At 36.5% G+C, this 22,858-nt stretch overlaps 2 protein-coding genes across 3 annotated transcripts in view; one reads left to right on the top strand and one right to left on the bottom strand.

The window, feature by feature from the left end:
• The window catches only part of LOC142345669 (uncharacterized), a 710,383-nt gene that overhangs the window by 340,846 nt on the left and 346,679 nt on the right, over window positions 1-22,858 (top strand). The gene's annotated exons all lie outside the window — the stretch shown is intronic.
• On the bottom strand, window positions 8,884-13,585 carry LOC142346321 (uncharacterized). Its single transcript, XM_075398851.1, has 2 exons — window positions 13,259-13,585; window positions 8,884-9,679 (listed from the first exon to the last, which is right to left on the bottom strand). Exons 1-2 carry the CDS (start codon window positions 13,452-13,454, stop codon window positions 9,102-9,104), a joined length of 774 nt encoding a protein of 257 aa, XP_075254966.1. The 5' UTR covers window positions 13,455-13,585; the 3' UTR covers window positions 8,884-9,101.

Genomic DNA, 22,858 nt, shown 5'->3' with positions numbered 1-22,858 from the left:
GTATACCGTAAAGCAAACATTTTACTTAAGAGCAATTGAAAGAAAAGAAAACCTAAAGTGACGATGCCGACAACCGAAAACTCCTGCTCTCATTAAAAATGAAAACTGATTGATTGATTCTCCAAGCGGATCACTTATGCCATTAGTTAAAGTGTAGTAAGCAATCAACAATTCTTTTAAACGTAAAACTTAATTATTACACATTAACTAATAAAATTTATAATTAAACTCATTTAATTTGATGTCGTATCACTCAAAAACTTTTATTCAATTGTACCAACCATTCTTTCTATTAAGGGGTAAATGTGTTACACGCGCCTCATATCAGTTACTACCAGTATCCGATAATCACGGTAGCAAATAGTTTCTCTGTTGCTCCCGCCTATTGGGTTTAAACTTATATGTTCACTCTTTGTTTGTTGACCTTTTTTCATTTTCTAGATAACCTTCATGATTTTGCAACCTTGCTATTTATTTTTTGCAAACTGTCTGTATCAGCAAAGTAACGTCTGAATATGTTCAGTCTTTTTTAAGTTCTCAACTTGAAAGGTTGCATTAAAAGTTTTGTAAATTTTAGTCTTTTTCTTTCTATCTGTAATTTATAAAACTTAGATGAAAACGGCACTCGGGTATCAGTTTGGGATTAATTTATATCTGGCTCATTTAACAAGCAAACTCTGAGTACTGAAAAAACAATAAGCATGTTTTTTAATAAAAAAAATTGTGTCAACACCTTACGTAAAAAATAAAGAAAAATTGAGGAAAAACAAATACCTGCGTATCAAAATAAACAATGAACTTCGTTTCAGAAGCGACTCAACAAACGTTGAGAAAAAACATTTGCCGTGAAATTTTTTTTGATCTAATTCTAAAATAATGCGAGAAAACGGCATTGAACAAAAATTTGCTTTCCCGCTAGTGATTTTTGTTCACATGCGGCAATTTCACTTCATTTTTCACTGTTTTTCGATTTTTTCGGATCGGATTTTTCTAAATGGTTTCCCCGATCTATTCATAGTTAATTCTAGGACCAAATTTTTTGTTTGAACCAAATTTTCATTTCTCGCTTGTGTTTTTTTTCGCAAATGCGGTATTTCAACATTGATTTTCTTTTTTTAAAAAACTTTTCGATATGTTTGCTTTAGAAATGGTTTTCCGAATTAACTCATAGTTCATTCTAGGTCTGGTTTTTTGTTTCAGTCAATGAAAATTCTTTGAATTGTTAAGCAGGACTTGTCCAGCTATGTTTTTAGTTTCTTTTCAATTTCTTTTCGATTTCTTTTCAATTTTTGTTCTTTTCCAATGGTACTTAGATAAACTAAGACGTTTTTTTTTTCATTTTGATTCGTTTTTGTCAAGTTGAACTGGACCAGACATTTGAGATAAAGTTTTTAATTGTAGGTACAGTCATGAACATGACAGATTATCTTTAAAAAACATTAAGCAAAAATTTTATATAAATATGCCCTACTTGTTGCCATTCGCGTTTGATGCGGTACAATTTGAACAAAGTTTATCTTCTGGGACGACCAAGAGGACGCAATTGGATATCAGATTGAAAAACTATTTGAAATGTAACCCACGAGTTTATGAAAGCTCCAACTATATGTGGGAAATATGGAATAATGATAAAACTATTAATGCGGACATTATAAAGTATGTCCGCATTAATACTAAACGATACTAAACGATACTAAACGATAAAATTTGTTTTTAAACGTTTCAATAACAAAACAATTTTTTTGTAGTATCAATTAGCTCCGCATTAAATTAATAACAGGAGGCTTTTTGTTTGTTTGAGTACAGCTTTTCAAAATCAATTTTCATATCTGGTTCCATGCATGAAATATTTTTTGTAAGATTTTTCTGATTAAAGAAATGGATTGACAAATATACAAAGATAAGCAGGGAATTGATCATTTAGAGACAAACAAAAAACAATAGACATTGCAGATTTGTTAGGTCGCAAAACGCGAAAACATATTTCTTCTTTAAAGCTAAAAATTTCTCACCAGAAAAGCTGCGGAGTGTTTCCTCTGAAAAAATAAAAAAATTTCAGATTAGGGTAGCATCATTAATAATTTTATCAAATAGAATTCAAATATTTTTAAATTGATTTTATTTGCAATTTCTTTGTCCTAAAATTTTGCCCTACAAATTTTTTGAGAGCATTATAAAGTAATCGAATTTTTGAAAATCTGTTTTATCTTCCCTTTATTAATTGTTTCTCTGTAAAGGGTAATGTTTTTATTCGTCTACCTGTGTGAAGAGAAAGGTCACTTCATTTTTCTAAAGGGGGAGGAGCCATTAGGGGTTTCGCTGGCGTTTTTTTTTTGTATAAGTGCTGACCAGCAACATATGTAATTGCAAAATATATGCAGATTTGTTTTCCGAGTGAGGAAATATTTCGCCTTTGAGGAAATCAAAACTTCTTCAGTAAAATATTTGTAGACACTATCTTATTACCGTCTTTTTTTACTGATCCATGGATAAGGTTTCTATATTTCTATTGCTGATGAACACAGAGCTCCTAAAATCTAAAACGGCAATTGTCTGCTGAGTCGATTCAACTTCGAAAAAAGAAAAACATATTACGATCTATTATGAAAACCAAAAATATATCCACTTTTTAACAATCATCAGGCGACAGTTGCTGCATCAGAAAAAAATTTTGACAGCTTTTGTTTTGCTTCGTATATGATTTAAAAATAGTTTAATGGGCTTTTTTTTTACTTTCGAGTAGTGTTCTCAACTAAATAGTGTTCTTGTTTTTTATTTCGGTATTAGACCATTGACGGAACATTAATCACCTGCGAAAGATTTTGTCTCTTAAGTGAGTTTTCTCATTGAAAGCAAATAGAATGGTCTCTGTAATTGAGCGTTGAGTCTTGGAGGCCTGTTATCGCATCTTGCTCATTAATCAATATCTAGAGCCTTTTTCTGTCAACAGGCCGTGTCAATAATGTTAAAGCTTTGTAAACTAGCAACTAAAAGAGACACAATTGTCTTTGTCCATATTAATTTGCTTAATTACCTCATATTTTCAATTTTCGTTTTTACAATTTAAATCGTGTTCAATTAAATTTTTTCCAACTAAAGTAGCCGTGAAAACCCGTGAACGTCATGAACAAATTGTGTCTTGCGTACTCGCCTCAGAAATGCTCACATGTTGGAGCGGTACACCAATAAATTTTTTCAAAAAATTCAGAATTATACAAAGAGTTTTAACAATAAAGTTCCAAGAAAATTTATATACCTAAACATTTATCACAAATGAAATATTAATGCGTTTTGGAGTAAAAAACAACGGGTTTTCATATGAAACAATAAAGAAAGTAAGAACCAACTGAAAGTCCCCAGTGCGAAAAAGGCATGAAAAATGCCCGACAATAAAGGCGACGGTTGATTGACTACCCGTACCTTACATTCGGTCAGCATCAGAACTGACTCAGAACATTATCAGAATTATATTATATTTCAGTACTGATTCAAAAAGTTTTCAGAAAGTTTCCATAGTGATTCTGAAACCTCTCTGAATCAGAGCAAAAAAATCTCTCAATCGGTTATTTAACCGTTAATTAAACGCTTTTTTTGCAAATGATTGAATTTGAACAATTTTTTGTGGAAACATATTCAAACTCAAAAAACTGTTGGGAGTCAGAATGGCTTTCAATGTATCACCTTAAACTCAAAGTTGGAAGAGCTGCAATGTACACAGCTAGTTCTCAGAAAAACGTTAGAAGACATTCTATTCAGAAACTTGAAATGTAATTGATGATAACTGAGGGAAAAACAACCTAGTTATTTTGCACCAAAGTTTTGATCAAGTCATATTGTCATATCTGTGGGTGCTATCGGCATTTTCCATCCAGCTGCAAAGACTTTTATTGGTAATGAACCACTGATTTTTTTTAAAGAAAACAGACAACTCGTCATTTCTCATGAAACCATGCAAGTTGCGCTGACAGCGTGTTTGTGTAAACTTGTAAAACTTAAACAGCCTTTACCGCTAGGTGGCAATTTTTTTCCCAGCTAGATATAAAGGTTCTGGTGATCTAAATATAATCCTAATGGCCATATATGTTTCCCAGAACAAAGTAAGAAGACGTTCCCGAGCTTTTTCCGAGCAATTTCTCGAGAACTGAATCAACGCTCGTATGCAAGAAATGGGGTGAACTTCAAACTTTTGTTTATATCTCAAAAAGTATTTCATCAATAATAACGGCCGCCGTTGCGTTTGGCTTATACTAAACACTTCATGCTTTGGCTTTTCAACTCGTACATTAAATCTACCTGATCATACATTTATTCAAAGGCAAATTTCACAAAAATAGCATTCTTGGGTCGAACTGGTGTCATCCAAAACTCGGTGACGCAAAACACCTAAATAACCCGACAAACATGGGCTCCTTGAATTCCTCAGACAGTGGGTGGTATATCCATATATATTTTTAACGTGGTTTTATTGACTTTAGGGCGTCATTTTTTGCTCTGTTTGGGCCGATTTCAGGCTATATAGGCGGTGACAGGGTTGAGAGAAAAGGTTATTGCTATAGATTTTGTCTATTTGAAAAAAAGTTGACATTATTTAAAGAAGTTGCAATTTTGTCTATAATCATATTTTAAAATTGGTTTTGTTGGTACAGTTATATAATGCAATTTTGGAATTTCGGTTTAGAGGTAGTTTTATGGGCTATTTTGGACAATCTTTGAGCTATCTGATATTTTTAACCTAGTTCGGTCTCGTTCTGACGTTTAATTTTGTCTTTTTTTTGGAAAACTTTACAAGCTTGGTTTTTTACCATGCTATACCAGTTTTCCTAGAAATTATTTCAGTAACTGTGGCACTGGCGGTCTCCAGCCGGGAAAGAAAAAGGAGAAGGTTTAAACCACACAGAGCATACTGGAAAATTTCAAAAAGTCAGTTTTAACTTGCCATGAGGAAATTAACGACAACCTATTATATAAATTTCTTCAATTTCTACAGTTATTGTACGAATTTGTATTTTTTAAGGACTTGAGGGCAAAAACAATGGTAAAACCTGGCTAGGCTCACGAACATAGTTATGAATTTACCCTAATTCAGAGAAGAATCAGAATCTGAATCAGAGTCTGAATCTGAATAATTCAGAGTCTGATTCAGAGTCTGAATCAGAGAAATGTCAGAGTCTGATTCAGAGTCTGATTCAGAGTCTGAATAAGAGTATAGTATGAATCAGAGAATTTCAGAGCAAAACGTGACATGAACAAACTCTGAATCAGTACTGAACTGTTTCTGAAAAACATTCTGATTCGGTATTGAATTAATCTGAAAGTAAAAGTAAGGTACGGGTATCAACAATGTTAAAGCTGAGTTCAAAGACATATCCCATCTGCTCTGTGATAATTACATGTTTAGAGTACCAAGGAGTCTTATAATTGACAGCTTTTGTTTGTTTTCATTCTGTTCTCATTTTTTAGACTATTTGATAGTAAGTGGAATTTTTTTCTGCTTAATAACATACGACCCCGTTTCCTCTTCAAGCTAATGCCAATATATTATTTTTAAATGACAATTGAACTGTACCCAGGTTGAGCTCCCATCCGGAAGAGACCTCAACACAATCGCACAATCGTCTGGACGATGGTCTGATCAGAGACAGTCTCGAGCACACTTCGAGCGCACACGGTGTTTCGCGTGCACTATAGTCTGATCAGAGGATGCTTTGGTCTGGGATGGTCTGATCAGAGGTCACTTCCGGTTCGCCCCTCAGCCTGGGTAGGCTTTCAGGATTTCGCTTCTTTGCGAAACATAAAAAGAAGAGCCAAAGGTTCTGCCCATTTAATGTCCCAAAACAAATTTTATATTTTGGATTATTAAAATGAAACGGTACAAAAACGTTTTAACTTATATTATTTATTAGAACTTATATTGAAATCGGATAGTAAGTATTTGAAATTCTGGTTTATTTATAACTGTTATCATTTTTAAAGATAGATCCTGAGAAAGTTCTGGTTTTTGTGCCAGCAGTAGTTTCGGTCTGTGGTTGTTGGTGCCCCTCAAAGGCAGTCTTGGTAGTTTCTCCAAAGTATTGACCTAATTGATTGGAAGGGCTCTCTGAGATGTCTGCGCCGTGAACTGGGCTCATAAAGTTGTTCTATTAAGGCTTCTGGTTGAAGTTGGAACAATCTCTAAAATTAACCTGATGTGCTTGTTATCGTTTCTAACTGGTATTTTGTCTATAACATAGGCACCATACAAAACCTATGCAATTTTTCTTCAACAGAGTTAACGTAAACTCATTTTAGGGTATACATAAGGGAAAAACTGTCCTAGCGTTGCCTTAAATAGAAATAAGGTTAAAATTATCTTTGTCGTTGTTATAGTAAACTACCTTACCACTCTTTTCTTTGAAGCGTATCGAGTAGAAAAATGCATTTTCTATCCAAATTGTATCCTTAAATGAGCGCCCAAGTAATTAATTTTTTGGATCAGAGAAAGATTCAACGGCAACGAATCCAAAAAGCAAACAAAACATACAAAGTAGGGGTAAAGTGGATTTATTTCAAACTACTAAGAATTGCAAATTAACTCTTTATTTTTTTTGTTTCTTGAGGTATAAGTTTCTTTTTCCTTCACAAGATTAAAATATCCAATCCTATGCCAACTTTAGTAACAAAACACCGCGTCTAAATGGTCATTTTTTTTATTCGATTAGACTTCTTGTTTAATTTGGCGTAAGAAAGGCAAACAAAATCAACGTCTTCGGTTGACACTAGACAAAGTAAGATTAAAATGGATCCTGACCAGTTTTCGATATCTGATGACTGCTTAATTTATCTGTAGAATGCAAACAATTACAATTAATATCAGGATTCAATTGTTTTGACTACAAGAATCGTAATTGATTGATTTGGAGCACAAAGATTGATGAAAAATGACTAAGTTCAATTGATGTTGCCTATTAAATTAATAACAGATCTGAGCGCATAAGATACTTGCCTAATTTATTTTCACATAGAGAAAGCTAAGGCAGATCCGAGGTTTCACTTTTGTTGAAAATAACAGAAACTACATGTGATTGATTTGCAGCACATATATGTTTCTGTTTCGATCAAGTTTTCTTTTTCTTTTTAAACAATAAAAATTAAGACATATAGTGTGTTCCAACCAGCAATGAAATCCCCTCTAATCGACTTTCCTCGACGTCTGCTAATGTCAACTGATCCTATCTTTTGAATGATTTGGAGATCTGAGCACTATGGTGCTTCAAGTTAAAAGAATTTAAAGTTTTAAGCGTCTAGAGTTTTATTATATGCGCGGACTTTTTCTTCATCTTTTAGCCAATAGATTGTGAGGGCCTAAAAATCACATATTTACTCAATTCCGGGTTGATAAACATTAAGTTCTCATATACTTTAATCTGTTTGATGCGTTTCTATCTCAAAAGTGTGTTTGTAAGAGTTTACTGTTTTAAGAAAACCCACCTGCTGTGGAAAAGTATCCTGATTATTAATTTAATTGTAGTTATGCGACGCAAAAACATCGGTAACGAAAAAATTACACTTGCAAAAGTTTTTTTATTAGTCTTAAAATGCATTAGGAAACTGTCACCTATTATTTTGATTATTATTTCTTAAAAAAATGATTGTGACCAATTTATCATTAGTTTTTACTAAAGAAGAGTAAAAACTTCAGTTTGGCAAAATATGGTGTAGTTGAACAAAACATAGAATCTTTGTTTCCAGCTTTACATTACCTATTTTACAGTAAAGTTGTTGTTACTGCTTTGTCGTTTTTGTGTTGCTTGATTAATGCAATCCTGAGCCAATCTCATGAATAAAATGAATAAAATATTTTAAGTGCAGATGTCAAATGAGAAAAAGATCTAAACACACTCCAGAGACCTAAGGGCCAAGCATTTATGGTGCCAGTAGAGCAACCATTCGATCCAAGACGAAGCAGAACACACTTTATAACGAAGAAATTGGATGTCAAAATTGCATTATAAATTCACAAGCCCGTGAAACGAAACCAAGGAGAGCAAAGAAATTTTTCAGTTTCTCATTTCAAAAAAGGACGAGATGTTCACAATTCAAATTTGCCGGTTTTGGTCAAGGGAGCGGGAGCCGTCATATCACCAGGATGGCACAGAAGACACGGAGGAAAAAAGAGACATTGACGACAAAATTCTAAAGTACCCGATATACAATATAGAATATCAATATCAATATATAGAATACAATATACAATAGCTACATCCCACCCCCAACTTCAAAGATGTCGATTGAAGAACACAATTTCTGATCTAAAAGCGACCATCGCGTCACAACCCGAACGGCAAAATCGTTTTAATTATGACTGTCCCTACAGCCCCTCCTCGGTTTCGGCCAAATTTCGGACGCATGAATAGCATACGAAGTAACTAACTTGATTTTGCAAAGTTGTCCATCAAAGAGGTAATTTAATGATGAGCGCTAGAAGTAGAGTAGGAAATTAGCCTGTAAGGACTATTCAAGAAACTTTGAATCTTTCTTTAGTAACAGTTTTCATTTCAAAATTTTCGATTTTCTATCTATATCTTTACTGACCTGTTAAAACTTGCTCAATTCAAATTGATTTTGACTATTTGTAGGCGCGAATATTTTTTCTTTCACCGGAAGAAATGTGGTAAACGCACCATATATCAAATACTGTATTGTATTTGATGCTCGCGAAACCCTTTATTTACTTTTTATTTTTACGATGTTCGAGTAAATCCTGTAAATACAAACCAGTGATTTTGGACCATGACCTTCCTGTTTATGAAACCTCTATGTAAATCAGTCTAAATTATATTTTCTTTGACAAGTTAACAGGTGAATTAACCGTCTTTATTTTTGCACTTAAAATAATGGCGCAGTTGTGCGTTAAGTTTGTTTTCCTGAATATGTTATAATTTTACTGCAAAATTAATTTTTCACCGCAATTCAACAAAGCTCTTACATTAGTTTTTGCTAAAGCCAGGATCTCGGGTCTGGAACAGGGCTGCATTTGTTTTAAGGCTTTACATTTGAAATTAAAGCTTGCTATATTTATATTAAAGCTTGAAATTTCACTGAGAATCAAACTTTGGTAATCTTTAAGTGAATCTCTGGTAGAGCTGGTAGTCGAACCAACATTTGTCAGCATCCTTCAACGATCGCGCCAGGGATAAACATGTGTGATAGGACTTGAGCAAACTTAGGCCAGGCGCCATTTCAAACTCTTTCAAGTTTCGCCCGTGTCCTTCTGGATAGTGTCTTTTACGTTCTGCTTTGTTGGCCTCTGACATCCGCTGGCTGTTAAATGACTCGTTTGATTCTGTTATGTCAATTGAGCAGTCATTCTGTGCAATTTCACGAAGAGGAATTTGGATGTTGTGCGAATTCAGTCTCGCTTTGACTTCGGATAAAGGTTCCTCAAGAATTGTGCGTTGTCGTGAAAGTACAATCACTATAAGATTGTGGTTTTTATGTGGTGTTCGTAATTGCATTCGGTTCCGTTTTGTGTGAGTATTTCGATGGTATATCAGTACAACCACATTCTCTTGGAAATAGTGGGAGACATAATTATCAGAATCGATCAGCCATGTTTTCTCTTGAAAATGTGATAAACTTTCTGTTGTCGAATTAGAACTGTTGACTAGCCAACGAGAGTTGAAAAGAAGTGATCTAGAACCTGAAATATACGAAATTTTAGTGACTATTCCTGGATACTGCTGATGCTACAGTAATGGTAGCACACAAGTTGCTTCAAAAATTTTATAATGGCGGAATTTCATCCCGGGTCCAGGAAAAATAGGAAAAGTATGTAAGTTAAGCGGTGAAAAGTTGCTTTTTCTTCAACGCAAATTTCGTACATAATTTTGCGGTGAAATATTTATTTTCACCGCATTCAACGGTAATATTACAAACAGCAAACTTCCGGACATTGATTCGAACCTCTCGACTACTGCATGTCTACAAATTCTCATTGCACTGCGCCATCTGTCACCTACTTTTATGACAACTCTTGTGAATTTAAAGCAGATTCAATACACGTTGGCAAACAAATGCGGCAAATATTTTTAAGAAATGCGGTGAATTTCGTGGTGAATTTTTTTAAAGAATTTAAGAATTGCGGTGAAATGCGGTGAATTATATTTTTCACCACATTCACGACATTTCTTAAAATAATTTGCCTCAAATGAACATCTGAATACCAATAGCTTTTTTAGCTAACCTGAGTAAAATTCAAGAATTTGCCTACCAAAATAAAGAATGAAGTGAGCCTCTAAATAGCTAAGACTTTTATTTGAAAATTCATTCAAAGGTTCTGGAATCAACAGAAACATATAACATCAGTTCAAACACATGAATAGACTCAAAACGAAGGCGGCAGAGTGAGAGAACCAAGAGACGAACGATGTTATATCATCGCATTCACTGCTTATCTCACATATTTTTGACACTTTTTTCTAAGCGGTGAGTTTATGTAATGTCACGACTAAGTTAAGAGGTGAAATTCATCACAATCACCGCTTATCTCACATAATTTGGACCCTTTTTGAAGTTGTGAACTTTTGTACTTTCACCACTACCAAGCGACAAATTTTTTAAACCGAATTCACTGCGTGATTTAGAAAACTTCACCGCATTCAGTGCTTATCTTACAAAGTTTTCCGCATTCACCGCCGCATATCATGCATATTTTTTGCGTTGAATGATGGTGAACCTCAACCCGGGACCTCGACTCCTCAAAATTATAGTGTTGATGAGCTAAAATTTCTATACAAATTGTTTATTATTGTATTTTTTTGACGGAGACGAAGTATCAACAGCACAAAAAACCCGCGTATTAGAAGCCTACTGATAAGTTTGATTTGAGTGGGAACTCGTTTTTACCATGTATGTATTTACGTATGTGGTTTCAGAGAGAAAAAGGAGAGAAATTTTAGGAAGCATCTTTTGTAGATTTTAGGAACAGGCTTTATAGGCGCCATTGGTCGGTTGATACTGAAAAAACTGTTCTCAAAAATGTTTCTTTTCTGAGCTTAACTGTTGTGAAATGGCGACTCAAAAAATCTCAAATTACTTGAAAGTCTAACCAATTCATTTTGCTCCGGAAAATTTCTAAGAATAAGAAAATGGCCCACTTGAGGGCGGGATTTAACATCCTCGCAATGTCTTATCTAGAATTTTACATTCTTTTTCCATTTTCCAAAGCAATTGATAGATAGCTGAATTACAAAAAGTAATTATAAGCTTTGTGTCTATTCAAGGTGTTTCTCTTAATGTATTCAATAGTAAGTTTACCAAATAGTAACAAGTGGACTCATGCGAGTTAGTGCGTAGCATATAATGTTCCAACATACCTCTCAAGTTCTGTTAGTGAAATGATTGGGTGAATCCGAAGACGATTTTTATCAATTGGAGCAAAAACCTTGTAATGTTTGAAATAAAACATTCTTCGTCAGGCAACAAAAACCTCACAGAAAAACTATACAAACACACACACACACACACACACACACACACACACACACACACACACACACACACACACACACACACAAACTCAAATACACAAATATAAATCTCGACACAATGTAAAAATTCTTTTTGCGAATTTCACTTATCTCAAGATTCGTCATCATCCAATCAGGTCTTTGATGTCTTTTTTAAAACCAAATTCTGAAATTTTTAAGGCAAGTGTATGACTAATCGTAATTTTGACACTAGACTTTGAAAAGAATTTATCAAAAAATCTTTCCGTATTTGATTTTTCATGATTTAAATTGGCCTGTTAAATTCTCAAAATGTCGTATATGGATAATTTGATTCTTTTATTGAAAACAAATTTTTACTAATAAATTTTTAGCAAAGGTTAGGTATTTTCTTCTAATAATTAAAGATTTTTGACAGTTTTTACTCTCTGATTCTAATTGTGTCTAACATTTAAAGGAATAGTTCTGTTGGCTACGAATGCAGATATGTAGTAGCTTTGAAGGAAATTTGTTTTTTTAGTAAATTTTGCACTATGACATTTCACTATTTGTGTTAAACTTTATATGAAAGAGAACATTTTAAAAACTTTTAAAAGAATGAGAAATAACGAAAGTTTTTCAGCCTGGCAATCAGTAATCCCTTTTTCTCTCAAAAGTTTTTGGTTTTGCATGATCCTACAGCAGATTAGTTAGAACGATCTCTCTGAAAAGATAAAGAATACAAAAAAAACCGTCTTGCCACTTTTTCTCTTCTACAATAAAGTTTTTTTCATGGAATCTATGTTTCTATGGTTTGCAACCTGAGTGAATGCTTATATCTTATCAAATGTGAAGAATTGATCTCAATAATATCTAGAAGATAGACAGGAAATAAGTTCGGCCTTCAATTTTATACCTAAAATTTGTTTTTTTCTTTTTGTTTTTTTTTAGTTGCGATCACCCTGAACGTTTTCGGTTCTCAAAAAATGTTTTTGATACTGAAAGAAATTGGTCCGTGTGACAGTTTCTAATCAGTAGAAAACTGAGAGAACGGATTAAGCTGAATTTACGTTACGAAAGTTTATTTTTATTAAAAAAAACACAAATTGATTTATTTTCACGTTTTTGGTCAAATAGTTTAAATCTTTATTTCTTTTACTTGAAACTGTAAAGAGAAAGTTGTGAAAATCTAAACCCAATTTTAACTAACTAACTTTACTAAAATTTTCTCCATTTCTTTTTAGCCATGTTTTAGCGATGAATTTTTTGGAGAGTGGAAGACGTTTTGAGGAAAAATTTTATTTTAGTCTTCACAGAGAAGCTAAAATGATATTTGTCTGCTCTTTTCACGGATTATGGAAGCAGCAGTGCACAAGAAAATAAAGTTCGACAACCAAAATGTTGCAAGAAGGGGCAACATATGTATCTTATTCAATGTGAAGTTTCCGAAATATTTAATATAGTTTTCACGATATTCCTCAACCCGGATACTTTTCTGATGCATTTTAAAAATCTCGGGGACATCTAGTTAAGGCCATACTGTTAACACTGTCTACAGGGCAAACGTCCCGTTTTTTAGCAAGGTTCTCGAAAGAAGCAAGCCGTGTTTTTACTATATTTGTTTAAGAGCTTATTCTTCTCAGGTCCAGCCAAAGTGTGAGGCAGCAATTTCAACTTATTCAGATACAAAAAATGAAGACCATAGCTTGCAGAATGAAAAAGATTACTCAAACGAAATCGGTACCATTAGACACTAATTAAGGTTAATGTGAAAGTATGAGCAAAAGTGAAACCTGATCTGGTAGTTGCAGCTGTTATTCTGTGTGATATACAGCGCTTGTTCGAATCCAATACAGAACAGAACAATTCATACCAATTCCCCTCCAAACTTGTCAGGTCAGAGTCCCGGCCTAATTCGTCCCATGTTTGACTAAATATTGGTGAAAATAGCTGCAAGAGGGAAACACAAAAGAAGTAGAAGTAAAGCATTTCGAAAACTTTTATAATGATAATAAATTTGTGATAGGTATCCTAACAAAATTTCTACGAAGAAGTCAGAGAAATTACGCCCAGCGTCTGAACAAACCAAAGTAGAAACTGGAATATTCGTCATGCAATGTTTACAATTAAGGCAATTGAAGTTCATGCTCATATTAGTTAATTAACTTTAATAACAACAAATGAACTTTACTTGGCATTATCGAGGTAAAATATCAGAGTTTTAAATTATGGAATGCAAATGTGGCAAGCATGCATTTTAAATGTCTATTCTCAAAGTTTCGCGGTTGCTTTTTGTATTTCCATTTGTATTTCTCTTTATCGGAAAAAAAGTAAATAGGACGGATATTATGAAGAAGAAACGGAAAAACTTTCAGTTGTTTTTAGACGATGACAGAGATCCGGAAGGACAGAGGCAATATAATTGTCCATTCGGTTTCAATTTTCTGTACATTCTTTTCAATATCTCTTCAAACATTGTAAACCTCTATTCCAATCTTCCCCCCTTTTTGCATATCTTGTGATTTTGATTTTATTGCAGATAAAATATATTTTGAAGAAGTCAAATCCAAAAAAAAAAACATAAAAAGACCATAAATGTTTTTGGAAACCATACGTAAGACATGGTTGTATGGCTTCTTTAATACGATACATAAGACCATACAAAAAATTAACGTTGATCTCAAATGTCTTTTTTTGTATCAAGGAGTACAACGAAAATATCGTAGTTTCAATTGATCATCAACAATTTTTTTCTATTGTGTTTTGCGTACCATATCCTTGACCATAGATTTTTTTGGCCCCTACAAGATCATAATTTGTTGTGCAACCTCATTTTTGACTCAAAACAACGGCTTTCCACAAGAGCGTAGAGAAGTTTTCAGACAAAAAGAAGTAGATCTAAATATTTGTCACAAAAAACCTTTGTCGTGTCTTGGATACAATATCTAATATCATAGATAGACTTTTAAGGCCCATACATTATCATTAAAATTTTTTGTGCAACTTATTTTTCTGACTAAAAAAATTCTTCGCAACATGCTCGGCAGGTTTCAGAAAAAAAACTAAAAAAGTTTCAGAAATTTTGACAAGAGAAAATTATTGCGGCTGAGCTTAACAACTCAGAAATCAAATTGAATAGCGCTTCAAGGCCATTTCAAGCCTTAAAGCTAGAATAGTGTGACAAGCGAAATTTAATGCTACATTCTATCGAAGCCAAACGGATTTGTTCATTTTGTTCAACATTTATATTTAGCAACTATTATTAGTACACAATCGTCATTCATGAAGTCAAACTATAACTCAAACTCGAACTACCTCAACCACCAGCAAAACAATACTACGACTTAACAGTATTGCATCAGATTCTTTGCGATTGGATTGCGAATCAACCTGTATTGATACAGAATATTCGACAAAACTTCTACATGGTTAACAAATTTCCCATGACATCAAATTTACACTGAAAAAGTGACGTTATGGAAAAATGTTCACATTCTGTCGACATCATTATCTACAACCAATCAACAGTTGAATTTGACATGTAAATCCACGTGACTAGCAGCATAAAAGGAGCTTGAAAAACTACCAAAAATCAGTTGAAACTTGCAATTTTGGTTATATTAAACTGACATACAGTGCGTATTGGAGCACACTTTCTTGAGCGGTAAATTACTTGTTATCGTGTTTTGTTTCTGTAGATCATATTAGTGATTGTACAGTTTTGACTTTACTTTGACTTGTGAAAAGAGAATTAACTTTGATATTCTCAAAACTTTCTTTCTGAGGAACGAAGTTCCTAAGTAAGAGAAACTTTGTGCAAAGCATGAAGTCAGTTTCTCTTACTGGCTTTAACGAAGCCTACTCTAGTTCAACATTGGTGTTACTGAAACCAATAGAGAGACCTGCTAACATTAAAGTTAGAAAAATAATTATTCTTGTTCACCTATAGTTACAGTAATTGAGCCCCTTTCTGTAATCTTTGTAGCAGAAAGCTGAGACTTTGTAGAAGTATAGCCAATTTACAAGGCTACAATTGGTTGGAAATAGAATTCCTAAATTCGGTTTATAAGTTAAGTTATTAACAAAAACTCAACAAATTATCGATTGTTTCAATTTGAATTATTTTGTTATTCTGAGAGAAACAAGCTTGGTATTCAGCAAATCTGAGCAATTAGTTAGCAGGAGTAATTGAGCAACAAGTAATGCAACGGTAATCTACAGTATAGCGGATAATACAGTTCACAAAAGTTAACTGCAAAAACACAATATCCGGACAGATTTGAAACCGCTGAAACGAACTGGGCGGTGTAAAGATTTCCTTGACTTTGATAGGAGAGCAGCCGTTACATTTGGTCCGCCGACCCGGACAGTGGAAGGCAAACTGCTGTCCAATCTGATGAAGAGAGTGCCGAAGGCACCCCTCAAAGAGAATCAAACAAATCAACAACGCAACGCCAGTGAGGCAGAGCGAAAGTTGCGAGTGCACTTCACAAATTACGTTGAAGAACTAACCTCGCTTAAAAGGAGCAAGCAAAGCAAAAGGCAATCAGGCAATCCAAACACAATCAGCAGAGAGGAGCTTCAATCAACAGCTCAAAGGTACGACAAGAAGCTCCAAGATTTACGGGAAGAAGTCAACACCAAAACAGGGATTGGCTACAAAATAATTGAAGATTCAGATCGACCCAACAAACTAAAGGTCCTCTACCAACAGACTGTTCACCTTCTAGAGGAAGAAATACCCAAGCAACTGCAGCGTCGAAACAAGTTTGTGCCCTATCAAGCTAATTTCGTTGAAGAACATCTGAAAGAAGCAAGGAAGTGCAAAGCAAGTTTGGACTATCATTGGCTTTCATATATAAGCAAAGGCACGCAACCAGCAATGAATGCAGAGCAAAGCAACGCAACCCAAGCAGTGAACGACAGCGAGAGCAATAACAACTACCCAACGGACAGCCCAGCTGCTCAAAATGGAGCAACAGCAAGTGGCCAAGAGACGGAGAATGTTTCGGAAACATCTTCGGCAAAGCAAAGGCGAGAGGAAAGGATGAAGAAATTCGATATCGAATTCGAAACCAAGATGCGACTGGAGCAGGCACGGTTCGAGCGGAGGAAGCTAGAGCTAGAAATGCAAATGAAGGAACTGGAAACCAAGCATCAACTGCTGGAGGAAGAGCGTGAGCTAGAGCGCAAAGTGAAGAGAACAGCATTAGAGAACGATGATGCTCGTTCCCAATCAACTGGTGCTCGCGACAAATCACCCTTTAACTGGACCCCCAAGAAAAGAGATGTCTCTGACTGGGCCAGCAGAATCGACAACCTTCTAACACCAGATCGATCAACAGCTCGCTTCGAAGTGACCCCTGAAGTAAACCGGCATAGTCACTTCTCACAATATCGCAGTTCACGAGACCGATCCTCAAGTGTTGAAGACCGGGACGTTTCCCCCAGAGCTGGTCTACTACGATACAACAGTGGGTATGCAGGTAGCAATAACCTACCAAAGCTGAAGTTGAACAACTTCGACGGAAACCCTCTCGAATGGCCGGAGTGGTCTAGTATGTTCATTGCTACAGTGGATCAACGACCAATACCAGACTCAGAGAAGATGAGCCATCTGAAGACTCTACTGACAGGCAAGGCAAGGTCAGCAATCTCTGGAATGGGCTATTCTGGACAGTTCTATGGTGCTGCATGGAGCATTCTGGAGAGGAAATTTGGAAGGCCTCATGTGATAATTGATGCACAACTGGAGAGTCTCCGCAAAGCCAGTCAGGTGAAACCTCACGACTCAACAGGTCTGATCAGTTTCTCAGTTATTGTTTCGAACTTTGTGAATGTGCTCAAAGAGTACAAGCAGATTGGTGACCTGCAATCAAGCTCGACACTCTATATGGCAGTAGATAAACTACCCCAAGTTCTCAAAGAGAAGTGGTGGTTCTATGTTGATGATAAAGATGAAGATTGTCCTGATCTGATTATGTTTGAAAAGTGGCTATCTAGGATAGCATTCGTGCACGAAGGGTTTTCAGCTTTCAAGGGAGAGCGAAGAGAAGAAGACCGAAGAAGCACAACTAGAGACAAACGGTTCTCGAAAACGTCGAACTTCAGTGCAAGTTCCAACGTGAAAGAAACGAAGCAAACGCAAAGTGATCACTGTCCGCTAGCCGATGGCACTCATAAAATATGGAAATGTCCATTATTCAGAAACATGAGTGTGAATGATCGGTACCCAGCAGTGAGGAAGCAACGCTTATGTTATGGATGTCTAGGCAAAGGACATGCAATCAAAGATTGTAAAGTCAATGCGTGCGGCATCAATGGATGCATCAAGAAGCACAACCGATTGCTACACTCAGAAAGCCAAATGGACGAGGGCAATCACGCAGTCAACGTAGGCGCAGCAACAATCAACCAGAGTAACGAAGTTACTAGCTTTCTTCAGATAGTTCCTGTCTCAATACAGAGCGGTGGCAACAGGCTGAACACATATGCTTTCCTCGATAGTGGATCAACGGTTTCATTCATCGATCAAAGTGTGCAAGAGAAGTTACGAGCCCAAGGCACCGATGCGACGCTCAACATAGCTGGCATACACGGAACGAAGGACCTGAAGACAGAAAGGGTTCCTCTCAAAATAAAGGGACTACATTCAAAGGTGCATTCAATCGAAGCGTTTGCACACCCGTCAATCTCCTTGGGAAACACAAACTACAACTACAACAAGCTGAAGCAAAGCTTCAACCACTTGAGTGTTTTACCCAACAAAAGCTTCAACTTGATGGAAGTTGGCATCATCCTTGGTCAAGATGCTTATGAGCTACAACGACCATTGGACTACAAGATAGGAAAACGAAGTGAACCTTTCGCCGTTCTAACAGAGCTAGGATGGGTAGTCAGTGGACCCATGACGGGCAAAAGAAGACAAAATGTTTGTCATTTCGCCTTCACAGAAGATGTGAAAGTGGCTGAAAATATTCAAACCTGGTGGGACATAGAAACCTATGCTTCCAAAATCAACGTCGTCAGTCAGTCAAAACGGGAACTGCAGGCACAAAAGATGCCAGAGATTACGACAAAGTTCACAGGCGAGCGGTACGAAGTGGGAATGCTGTGGAGTGAACCAGAGCCAAACCTACCGAACAACTACAGCTCAGCCCTGGGTCAGCTTTACTCACTGGAGCGAAGATTCCAAAGGGACCCAAACCTGAAGAGTTTGTATCAACAGTCAATAGATACAGATGTAGAAAAAGAATTCGTAAAGATTTTGGACGAGTCCGAAGTGAAAGGCACATTCGGGAAAGAATGGTATTTGCCACACCATCCAGTGCTAAACCCGAACAAGCCTGGCAAAGTAAGACGTGTTTGCAATGCCGCATCAAAATACAAAGACATATGCCTAAATGATAAGCTACTAGCAGGACCTGATCTGCTACACGGCTTGATTGGAACAATATTCAGATTCCGTGAAGGACCAATAGCCCTAACAGCCGACATCGAACCGATGTTTCTACAAGTGCAAGTTCCCGAACAGGATAGAAGCTGCTTGCGGTTTTTATGGCGTCCAAGAACTAACGAACCTGTTCAAATATACGAATATCAGCGTCACGTATTTGGAGCTAAAAGTTCTCCAACTTGTGCAAACTATGCTCTCAAGCGAGTGGGACTGGACAACGAAGAAGAGTATCCAATAGCAACCAAGGCAATACAAAACAACTTCTACATGGACGATTTCATCATATCAGTAGAAACCCCGGAAGAAGCAATTGAAGTCTTCAACCAACTACAACCTCTTCTCTCACAACATGGATTTGAATTGAAGAAGTGGATAAGCAACAACGATGCAGTTACCAAAGCAATCCCAGAAGACTTGAAGTCAATCAGCAACACAAAGCAAGTCGAAGTGGAACCCCATACGGAGGGATCCTCAGTGCTAGGACTACAATGGACCGTTACTGATGACAGTCTTCAAGTATGCAGAGGTACAAACAAGGAAGTTGAAGCACCTATAACCCAGAGGAAGATTCTATCACTTGTATCTTCAGTATTCGGCCCGATCGGATTGTTTGCTCCGTTCAGTGTTCATATGAGAAGACTTCTGAAAGGCATCTGGACTAAGAATGGACAACATTGGGACAACGAAGTGGAGCCCAGTGAAGAGGAAGAATTCCTGAGATGGAAAGAACAACTTCCAATAGTGGCTGAGACAAGCATCGATAGAAGGTACTTCAACAGAGAGAGGGATAAAGCCGAACTTCATGTGTTTGCTGACGCATCTAAAGACACGATGTGTGCAGTGGCTTATCTACGCTCACAACCAAAAGAATACTCAGCTGACTTAGCATTTGTCATTGGAAAATGCAGAGTAGCACCGATGAGGCATCTTTCAATACCGCAATTGGAATTGCAAGCGGCAGTCATGGCAGTGAGGTTGAAAGAACAGATAGTCAAGGAACATGAAATGAAGATAAATAGTTGCAGTTTTTGGTCAGACTCAACTACGGTATTGCAGTGGATACACAGTTCCCATCGCAAACAACAAGTGTTTGTGGCCAATCGAGTAGCTGAGATACTAGATACAACTGATGTTTCACAGTGGAAACATGTGAGCGGTATCAACAACCCAGCGGACATTGGCACCAGAGCAATCAACATTGAGGAACTCAAGAGGAGTGAGTGGCTCACTGGGCCGGCCTGGTTAAAATGACCAGAAAGCGAGTGGCCAGAGCAAGTGAACCTAATCTTTGCATCAGATGAAGAGAATATACCCTCATCAGTATTCATGATACAGGCTGAAGAGAAGAAAGCTGTTATCCAGTGGGAACGATTCAGTAACTTCAACAGACTAGTAAATACAGTGGTATACGTACAGCGAGCATTGAACAAACACAGACCAGCAACACTCATAGTTAGCATCGAAGAAAGAGCAAAAGCAAAAGCAACAATCTTCAAGCTACTACAACAAGAACAGTTTGGTGAAGAGATGAAATCTCTCAAAGCTGAAAAGGAAATTCCAAAAGTCAGCAAAATCCTACAATTCTCACCATTCCTAGATGAAGAAGGACTTATTCGAGCCAAAGGCAGAATAGGCAAAAGTCAGTTGGACTTCAATGCAAAGCATCCAATTCTGTTACATTGGAAACATCATGCGGTTGAATTATTCTTGCGAAACGAGCACAAGGACAATCAACACGAAGGCACTGAGCATGTCAAAAACATTGTTCAGCAGAAGATGTGGATCCTAGGCATACGGAACGCCTTAAGATCAATCAAGAACAAGTGCGTTACCTGCAGAAAGGGCAGAGCACAGACGATAGCACCAGTAATGGCAGATCTACCCGAAGAGCGGTTAGATGCTTCAACAGCCTTTACAAATGTTGGAATTGACTACTTTGGCCCTTTCATTGTGAAGATTGGGCGAAGAAACGAAAAGCGATGGTGTTGTCTCTTTACTTGTCTAACTATGAGAGCGGTGCATATAGAAGTGGTACCTAAGTTGGACACTGATAGTTGTCTCAATGCAATAATGAGATTTATTGCTCGAAGAGGCAAACCGAATACGATCATCAGCGACAATGGGACAAATTTTGTTGGAGCTGAAAGAGAGTTTGCAGAGTACGTTGCGGCATGGAACAAAGAAGGGATCGAAGAACATCTAATTCAACGAGGGATCAGATGGATGTTCAACCCACCCGCAGCACCTCACTTTGGAGGAGTATGGGAGCGGTTGTTGAGAAGTTGCAAGAAAGCAATGTATGCAGTGTTGGGGAACAGATCAGTCACCGAGGACGTTCTTTCAACAACTATGTGTATTGTCGAACAGACTTTGAACTCAAGACCGTTAACTCCAGTCAGTTCAGATGTTAATGACTTAGAAGCATTGACACCCAATCACTTCTTGCTTGGCAACAAGAACGTTTGCTTACCCTACCTACCATGCGCGGAAGAATTTGTTGATCATCGAAAGCTCTTTCGACAAACTCAAGCTTATGCAAATCTCATATGGGAGAGATTTCGTAAAGAATATCTGCCAACTCTGAATAATCGGCAAAAATGGCGATCTACGGCGAACGAAACCCTTAAAGAAGGCGATCTCGTTTGGTTGATCGAAGACAGCGATAAGCATGGATATTACAATCTAGGTCGAGTTGCGGAGACCATCGATGGGTCTGACGGTGTGATTCGATCAGCGATAGTTCGAACGAACGACGGGGTGTACAAGAGACCAGTAGTGAAGCTCGCCCCAGTACTACCTGGAAAAGATGTTTTCGCGATGGAAAACAGGGCCGGCGATATTGCGGCTGAGCTTAACAACTCAGAAATCAAATTGAATAGCGCTTCAAGGCCATTTCAAGCCTTAAAGCTAGAATAGTGTGACAAGCGAAATTTAATGCTACATTCTATCGAAGCCAAACGGATTTGTTCATTTTGTTCAACATTTATATTTAGCAACTATTATTAGTACACAATCGTCATTCATGAAGTCAAACTATAACTCAAACTCGAACTACCTCAACCACCAGCAAAACAATACTACGACTTAACAGTATTGCATCAGATTCTTTGCGATTGGATTGCGAATCAACCTGTTATTGATACAGAATATTCGACAAAACTTCTACATGGTTAACAAATTTCCCATGACATCAAATTTACACTGAAAAAGTGACGTTATGGAAAAATGTTCACATTCTGTCGACATCATTATCTACAACCAATCAACAGTTGAATTTGACATGTATATCCACGTGACTAGCAGCATAAAAGGAGCTTGAAAAACTACCAAAAATCAGTTGAAACTTGCAATTTTGGTTATATTAAACTGACATACAGTGCGTATTGGAGCACACTTTCTTGAGCGGTAAATTACTTGTTATCGTGTCTTGTTTCTGTAGATCATATTAGTGATTGTACAGTTTTAACTTTACTTTGACTTGTGAAAAGAGAATTAACTTTGATATTCTCAAAACTTTCTTTCTGAGGAACGAAGTTCCTAAGTAAGAGAAACTTTGTGCAAAGCATAAAGTCAGTTTCTCTTACTGGCTTTAACGAAGCCTACTCTAGTTCAACATTGGTGTTACTGAAACCAATAGAGAGACTTGCTAACATTAAAGTTAGAAAAATTATTATTCTTGTTCACCTATAGTTACAGTAATTGAGCCCCTTTCTGTAATCTTTGTAGCAGAAAGCTGAGACTTTGTAGAAGTATAGCCAATTTACAAGGCTACAATTTGTTGGTAATAGAATTCCTAAATTCGGTTTATAACTTGAGTTATTAACAAAAACTCAACAAAATATCGATTGTTTCAATTTGAATTATTTTGTTATTCTGAGAGAAACAAGCTTGGTATTCAGCAAATCTGAGCAATTAGTTAGCAGGAGTAATTGAGCAA

This window comes from Convolutriloba macropyga, chromosome 9 (assembly GCF_964194025.1).
Source record: "Convolutriloba macropyga chromosome 9, txConMacr16.3, whole genome shotgun sequence".
In the NCBI taxonomy this organism is placed as follows: Eukaryota; Metazoa; Xenacoelomorpha; order Acoela; family Convolutidae; genus Convolutriloba; species Convolutriloba macropyga.
This window is presented reverse-complemented; position numbering and strand designations above follow the sequence as displayed.